We start from the raw sequence: 8,114 nt of genomic DNA, 5'->3' as shown, positions 1-8,114 counted from the left end.
TTATCGGGTACAGACAAACATGGTCACATGATGTTCACTGCCTTGCCAGGCTCAATAGCTGGGGCCACGCGCACGAAAAGAATCTGGGAACCGAAGTGTTCGTGTGACACTAATGTCCTCGGCAGCGAGTCCCCTCCGGACGCCGCTCTCGCCCCCGAGAGGGCCCCGCCGCCGACAGCAGAGCCGCGCGCGGCCGCGGCGCCCCGCGGCGCGTTCCACCCGCCGCCCTGGGGCCCCGCAGGCCCCGCCCGCCGGCTCGCGGAGGCCGGGCCGGCTGCGTACGCGCTGACGCGGGCGCCGCGCAGGGCGGCGGGCGGCGGCCGCGGGGCGCCGTGAGCGGCCGGGCTCGCCGCGACGCGGGCGGCCGCTCCCCGCGGGCCATGCGGTAGCGGCCGCACCGGGGCCGGGCTGGAGGCGGCGGCGGCGCCCATGGAGCAGCCGCCGGGCGGCCGGCGGCGCCGCCGCCTCGTCTCCTCGCTGGCGCTGGGGCAGCGCTGCTGCGAGGTCACCCTGGACGAGGAGCGGGCGCTGCTGGCCTGGCGCGACCCGCGCCCGCCGCGCCGCGGCGGCAGTGAGTGGCGCCGGGGGAGGGGCGGGCGGGCGGGCGGCCGTTGGCGCGTTGGCCGTTGGCGCGAGGCTGTTGTGGCACCTGCCGCGCCGGGGGAGGGGCGCGCCCGGTCCTGTCCTGTCCTGTCCTGTCCTGTCCTGTCCCACCGGCGGCGGCCCCGTGCGCGGGCGCTACGCGCAGCTCCGCGCCGGGGCTCGCTCCGGCACGGGCAAAGGCTCCGCGCGGCGCCGGCCGAGGCCCCTGGGCAGCGGCAGAGCGCGGAGCCCGCGCGGAGCGGGGGCCAAACTACGAACGAAACGGCAGCCGCCCCCCTCGAGCGTGTCCGCGGGCCCGTTTTACTGCCCCTGTAGCTGCCTCGTTTTTCGGAGGTCGCAGCTTAAGCATCCAGGCTCAGAACGTGCTCCTGACAAAGGCAGGAAAGCTGTCCGCGCAGCTGCAGCACAAAAGCAGCCGTTCGTGTAATTCAACCCGCTTTGTTTCCTGCCGTGTCGGTACGGGGAAGCGCTGAGCCTTTCTCGCTTGGTTAGCTTAACTTCAGCAGGACATGATGCACTTTTGGAACTTTAGAAGCGCCTTTTTTAGTTACGTGGTTGAATTACGCTTACAAAAACTTTCATACCGAGCTAGTGTTTCAAACATTTATTATCTTTTAAAATAATCTGTTTTTTTGAAGCTCTTTGCTTACTGAAAGACCCTGTATGACTTTCCAAAGGAAGTTTAACCTTTGTTAGATTTTATCCGAGGAATGTTAAACAGTGGCTAATGCTTTATTATGTGATAACAAGATTGTTTATAGTTTCCCATGTGAGCAATCTGAAAAGTGCTCATTTAAAAAAAGAAAATGCAGATGTGCGGGGGCTGTTGACAGGAAAGTACCTGACCAAATTTTCAAGTAGCTTCTAGGAACTTGTGTACACAAAGCATACAAGCTTTCTGCTGGTTTTTGAGTGTTACCCGATTCCTGAATGGGTGGATTTTTACACAGTCATTCTTTCCACTATTTATATAGCCTTATCGGCATGATGTATGAGCATCTGAAAATGTCTTATGTCCTTCTTTTCACAGCAGCTGCTGTAGACTGAAAACTGCTCTCATCTCCATTTTTAGAGGTTGAGGAGCTGAGGCAGACAAAGAAAAACTAAGTGAATGATAAAAAGGTTGGCTAGAAGCTTGTCTGAGAAAGACTGAATGTAGATATCTCCAGTCCCAAGCAAGTTCCCAGGCAGTTAAATAGCCCTTTCTTTCTTAACACTCACTTATTTTAAATATTTTCTTTTTGTTATTAGAAAATCTTAATGACTGAAGCATTTTAAAAAAGGAGAGAGAATGAAAGAGAAAAATAAATTCCCAGAACACATATAAGAATTTAATGTTGCAGTTTCCCAGCTAAAAAATCACATTTAAAATAATTTTTAACTAATTCTCTTCTAATTCTTGATAACATAAAAAGCACATTTTATCATGCTTCCCCTGCTATTGTGTCTGTATGCTCTGTACTCCAATATTCTTCATCAGTAAATATTGAAAATTATTTTAAAGTTCCAAACTTTAATTAAACAATTTTAAGACTGCAAAAAGCTGGCTTTTTAATTCTGCTTTGCTTAATATACTGTTCTGAAGAATAACCTGTACACTTCTGTAAGTGAATAAGTCTAGGGAAAGCTACCTGAATGTTGAATTCAAAATACAATTTTTCAAAATTTTCAAGGCCTTTTTTGCAAGAGTTACTGTCATTAGGTAAAATAATCCTTACTTTGGAGAGAGTACTGTTGAATTATGGAAAGTCTTTCTAAAAATGGCTTTGCAGAGTTACTAATCAGCTGGCACACGGGCCACACCAAGCTCAGTGGCAGCTCCTTTCTAATGTAAAATAGTTCTTCAGACCCTGAAATGCTGCCACAAAATCCTACTTGCCCTATTGCTAGTGCTGAAACTGCTTAGAAATAGAATTTCTTATTTATTCCCGATGGGACAGACTGAATAGGAGTCTGACCTGGTGGCTGTTCCAAAGTGGATGTGCCTGGTGATGATGGTAGAAGAGGGCACGTTCTGGAGCAAAACCCACCAGGCTGGAGCTTCCGGAGGTGACAAGCCTGGTTGCTGAGTGTGGCCACTCTCCTGTAATGTGGCTGGTTACAAATCTTTAGAAAACAGGAAGCAGAATTGGTAGAGAAGTGAGATGATGGGAGAAGAAAGAAATAGTTGAGTATTCTGGTGGCAAAATACAGTTTATCTAGAGAAGAAATATGATGATACCTGTCTTTCTCCTTAACTCTCTGGTTTCATGTATGTGTTTCCTACACTGGTGATTTAATATCCTCTCAGTTTTATATTGTTACTACCCTATTGTCTGTCTTTTTTTTTTTTTTTTTTGAGACCTGGAACATTACATTGTGTGCTCTACAAATATTTTGGAAATATGAGCAACATACATGATGGTATGTTATATACGTGATATAAATAAACCTTATAATATAGAAAATGGTAAGTTAGAAACATATAATTTAAGAGGTGTAGCTTGACCAAGATTTATATCTTTCTACCATTTAGCCTTTGGCTGTGTGACTGCTGTGCAATATGCCTAAATACACTTAATTATGCAGCATAAAAATTCTATTTTTTTACTTAATATGTAGTTATTAGAGTGAAACAGTCTTTTTAAACTAAAAAAACTTGCTGAGAGTTGTTTATTTATATATTCATTACTGCCTGGGATTTAAGCACATCGTTAAAGATGTTTTGGTGTGTGTATATTGTCAAGGTTTTCAGACATACACAGATAAGAAACTGGAGATATAGTGGATTGTTGTAAGTGCTGAAATATCTGGCTTTCCCTGTTGCATCCAGGTTCAAGAACGGACAGGAAAAAAATAGGGACTTTGCTGTCCAGGAAAACGGTAGTTTTGTAGAATATGGGGAGAATTCTATGGTTTCTCATTTTTGCACAAAAATATTAGAATAGTTTTTTGAAAATATGTGAAAATACTTTCTGTGAAGAAAAGCATTAATTCATCAGAATTATTTTTAATGCAAACAATAACCAACAATAATTGGGAGAAAGCCAGCAATAACCAATTCTTGACAAGTTTGTTTGAAGTCATGGCATGTTTATAAAACCTTAAATCCTAAGCATTTTTTATTTCCCTTCCTCCTGCAGGAGTGTGTTTAGCAATTGTATTTTCATGTGCTCTCTTCAGTGTAATGAGACTCCCACTTATTTGAGAGACTTCTCTGTTAGACTTCTCTGAACCTTCAGGAAAATTTTGCCTTATATCTTCATGTTCGAATATCTTAAAGAACATTTTTCTTCAGCCTTGAAACACAGATCACAAGATTTAGTTGTTAATCATAAATAGCTTATGCAAAGCTGGGCTAATCAGTTCTATTAGCTAATATGGGCTAATATCAGTTCTATGTAGCATCCCATTGATGCTACAATCAGTTTTTCTGGTGTAACCCCTCGAAAGTTGCCAAATTTGCTAGAAGATTGTGTATTGTAGATATGTATTTATGTGTACTTAGAAGTTTTGGCAGAGGCAATCGATTCTAAACAATGCCTGGCTTGAAACAGCATATGTAGGGAACAAGGTCCACGCAGCAGGCGGAGTGTGTTGGCCTCTCCTTAGTCCAAGAGTATCTCGCATCGGTTGTTCGCAGTAGACAAGCTTGTACAGAAATCTGAACTAAATTTTCCTTGAGGCAGTTCTGATTATTACACTAAGCTGGTAGGATGTGGAAGATGATAGCTCTAGAGTTCATTGTTTTTTTCACTGGAAAATATATTATTTATACAGGGATGCATACAACTTTAGCAAACACTTGGTTTTCTACATATACTCTTTCATTATGGTGAGCACACGCATCTTGTGAAGTAACTCCTCTACTACTGAAATATTCATAGTTGAGTTGAATTTTTTTGTTTTTTTTTTAAGCAGGAAAATATTTAATGGCTAATATGTGAAATGCACTAGCAGGTGTGTGTCTGATCTGGCTCAGGAAGTATTTGAAGTTTCATTTAAAAAACAAAGAAAAAGCCATGATCTCACAAAATACAGAAAAGAATGAGATATGAACTGGCTTTCAGCCATGTTTCTGTGTGTTCCCTCCCTCTTTCTCCAGTTTTGAGTGATATCATTTCGCTGCAATGCCTCTTTTTCTTTTTTTTTAATTTTCCCCTTCCCCTTCTGTTTTTGAGGGGGATGTAACTTCTAAAAGTCTGTGGATTTGTACTTTGTTTTATTATACACCATCATTTTGCATTCTGTTTTTTTTTTTTTAAACATGTCTCCCTCTAAGGTGTACTCAGTATAATGGAATGTACCTTGTGGTGGGACACTTCTACTTTTTTTTTTTTTTTTCCCCCTCTTAGATGAAGGGAAAGCTTAAACTTAAGATAACTTAGTATTCCTGAAGATTTCACCTGGCACTGGTATTTGTTTTTTAAAATAATTTTATTTATTTATTTATTTATTTATTTACATCTGCACCCAAGCTTTCAAATCATTCATATTTTTAAGTCGCAAGATTTGACTTGTGTGCCCGTGGGGCTGAAAATGAACTGAACTTCTCCACCTACCATGATCAGAGGTGTTTTTACGCTACTGCACATTAAAGTAGTGCAGTAGGGGATTAGTGGCTGGCAGTGAAGTATAGATAAGGCTGAACAATTCTTGGCTTTGATACTGAATAAGTTTGCTTGTAAACTTGGGAAATGCTCTGTGGGAACTGCATGCAGAAATGATGCACCAAAAAGTATCTGTTACACATAAAAAAACACTTGCACCTTCCAGTGTCCAAGGACGATCTTTTGATAGTGTGCTTACTTGTATTTCTGTGATGTGTTGTCGTACCCTTTCCCCTCAGAGCCTCCATGTAACTCTCATGGTTTAAGATTAAAAAACAAAATGCATGTATTAACTATTTTTTTCTTTTTTTTTTCTTTTCATGTATCTGTGAAGAGATTAGCTGGAAGAATAGGGATTTCGTAATGATGTGTCTCTGAGAGAGAGAACATACCTGAAGAGCTAGGAGAACTTAGTAACTGTTGCTGGCTTCAAGGGGTAGAGTTTTTAGTATAAGTTCTATACACCAAATAAACACTAAATAAATGTTTTCACCATATATATACACCAAATAAATGTTTTCAGTGATACAGATTTTTTTAAATTTATTTGTGGGCTTGGACAATAATCTTTATTATATAGAAAATGCATAATATAACAGAGAGTTCTATTGCTGCTCCTAGAAAGTATGCTAGTAAGTATCCAACACATAAAACTGCTTCCCCAAATGTTCATTACAACACTGTCACTTAAATTTAATCTAAATGTGATTTCTTTTGTAGCATATCTGTGGGCAATATCAAAATGATTTATCATTAAAGTGCAATCTGTATAAATGCAACATATGGGCATTTGGGTAGGTGGCATAGTCGATAGAAAATTAAGAACTAAAGGCAATTCTAAAAAAGAAAGGTTAAACAAACTGCTCCCTTCTATTAGTTTTACATTAATTCTCTGCATTTTTTCCTTGGATCCTTGGATAAGCATGCTGAGATCCCATAAAATAAGCAGATCTCTATGTTGGGAAGGCCACTTAATTGTTGCTCTCCAGTATTGAAGACTTGGTGTGGTCATGCACAGGTGCATGTGTAAAATGCGCATGTACGTAAAACTCAGTGAGCCAGTCCCTTCTCTTGGATCTTTATCAAGAGATGCTGGAACTGCTGCAACTGTTCATCATGCTTTAAATATTGTAAATGCAACTATTGTAAGCTGAAATTTGTTTCATGAGTAGTCTGTAGCATTTGAATACAGCCAGATTCATAAAAGAAGGTAGTCATATATGAGGTCAGTGTAAAGCTAGGAGATTGCTAAGCATCTCTTCAGAAAGAAGCTTAAGTCTTGGAGGATAAAATCCCTGATGTAATATGTGTTGAGTAAAATAATTAAACACCTGCAAAGGAAAAAGACGTGCTCGTTTAGTGTGCTGACTGTCCTGTAATATGCGGTTATGTAACAACTAAGCATGGTTGATGACTAAAACTAATAAATTGAAAGGGGAAAAACTAGTTGAACTAGCAGCAATTTAATTGTATTCATCACTGTGAAAAGCTCATGAAAAAATCATGCTTATTTAACATTTCTCACCATTGCAATGATAGTTCTGTAATGATGAGAAAGATGAAATATAGGACAGAACTCAGTAACAAAAGTATTACTGTTTGATTTTAATGTATCTCAAACATACTGTGTGTACACACGTGCTAACCTGTATTTAAATACATAGCATGTGTTTTTATGTGACATTTAAGTGAATGTGTTTCACTTCCTTTTTTTGAGATAAGGTGACCAGGGTACTTAAAGGGTGAAAAGAAGAGAGAAATTTTGAAATTAGCAGTGAAAATGAGGAGAGAGAGAAAAAGCTCAATTTGAAAAGGGTTGAGAGGACAGTGCATTGAGGGATCATGAAGGAAAGAAGGATGAAGGAAGTTCTTTCATAATGTAAGAGCAAGAGGCCTTTAATTCTGGAAAACAGTAGTTCTTAAGTTGTCAGAGGGAAGTACTTCTAACAGTACATTATCGTAATTGTCTAGAATTTGGTTTAAAAGCTTAGTAAGACTTAGGAATTTATATGAATGCCTTTCTTTCATAAGCTGACTGCATACTTGAGTATAACAATTAGCTTCTGTAGTCACTGCAACTAGATTTAGTCGCACCTTACTTGAAAAAGCTTGGGACTGAAGGGGCAATCTTAGTCTGGAATCAGGGTTCATGTATTCTGGCTTCATGTGAAAAAGTTCTCATATAATATGTAGCTTTCTCAGACATTTTAAACAGTAATCAAAGTAGTTTGTAGGTGGCTGTGAATAAGGTGTTTTGAGGAAAGGCAAAAGAAAATCAGAACTATTCAGCAGATTTCTTTGTGATCTTGGTTGTGCGTAATAAACAATGGCTCTAACATCTATTTGATAGGTAGCATTTTGATGCTGTTTTAAGATATTAATGTGTAGGATCTTGTGTTCATACAGAAAACTGTTTTGTACCAACATCTGAGATAATTGCAGTTGAAGAAACTGATCTTAACAAGAAACAGCGTAATAGTGGCAAATGGCAAAAAATGGCAAAGCCCCACGCTTTCACAGGTAAGGAGTGACAGTTTCAGCTTGTGTTAATTACTTTGTTGGAGATATCTTTTAGGGACTTATATGCAAAAGGAAAATTTGGGGGTTTTTTTAGAGAACAGATAAGGAAAATATTACTTTACTATTTAAAGCTCTTTAGTTAAAAAAAAAAAAAAAAAAAAAAGGAAAGAAAGGCTTGCTTTGAGTACACACACTGTGTTTGATTATTTAGTAAGTGCTAGCCCATCTACATTTGTCCTGGTAAATGAATGTAGAGTAGGATAACTGTTTCCTACTACTTAACTGGAAAATCAGCAAAGAGAGACTGGAAAAAATGAGTCCCTTTGTTCCCTATCCATCAGAATATGTTGACTGCATTCTTACCAAAAAAAAAAAAAAAAAGTGCCAAAAAACATTGTTCTG

The 8,114-nt window shown here is 40.3% G+C and overlaps 1 protein-coding gene across 2 annotated transcripts in view; it reads left to right on the top strand.

Moving 5' to 3' along the window:
- The first annotated feature begins 429 nt into the window (after positions 1-429).
- The window catches only part of CERK (ceramide kinase), a 30,188-nt gene continuing 22,503 nt past the window's right edge, over positions 430-8,114 (top strand). For both annotated transcript variants that reach the window (XM_088533243.1, XM_088533242.1), the window contains exons 1-2: positions 430-571; positions 7,599-7,712. In XM_088533243.1, the coding sequence (XP_088389369.1) occupies positions 430-571; positions 7,599-7,712 (256 nt within the window). The remainder of the gene's footprint in view (positions 572-7,598; positions 7,713-8,114) is intronic.

Source organism: Tinamus guttatus, unplaced genomic scaffold, assembly GCF_059628265.1.
Source record: "Tinamus guttatus ecotype Peru unplaced genomic scaffold, ASM5962826v1 Tinamus_guttatus_pri_ptg000489l, whole genome shotgun sequence".
In the NCBI taxonomy this organism is placed as follows: domain Eukaryota; kingdom Metazoa; phylum Chordata; class Aves; order Tinamiformes; family Tinamidae; genus Tinamus; species Tinamus guttatus.
The sequence above is the reverse complement of the archived record's forward strand: the minus strand, read 5'-3'. Positions and strand labels throughout refer to the sequence as shown.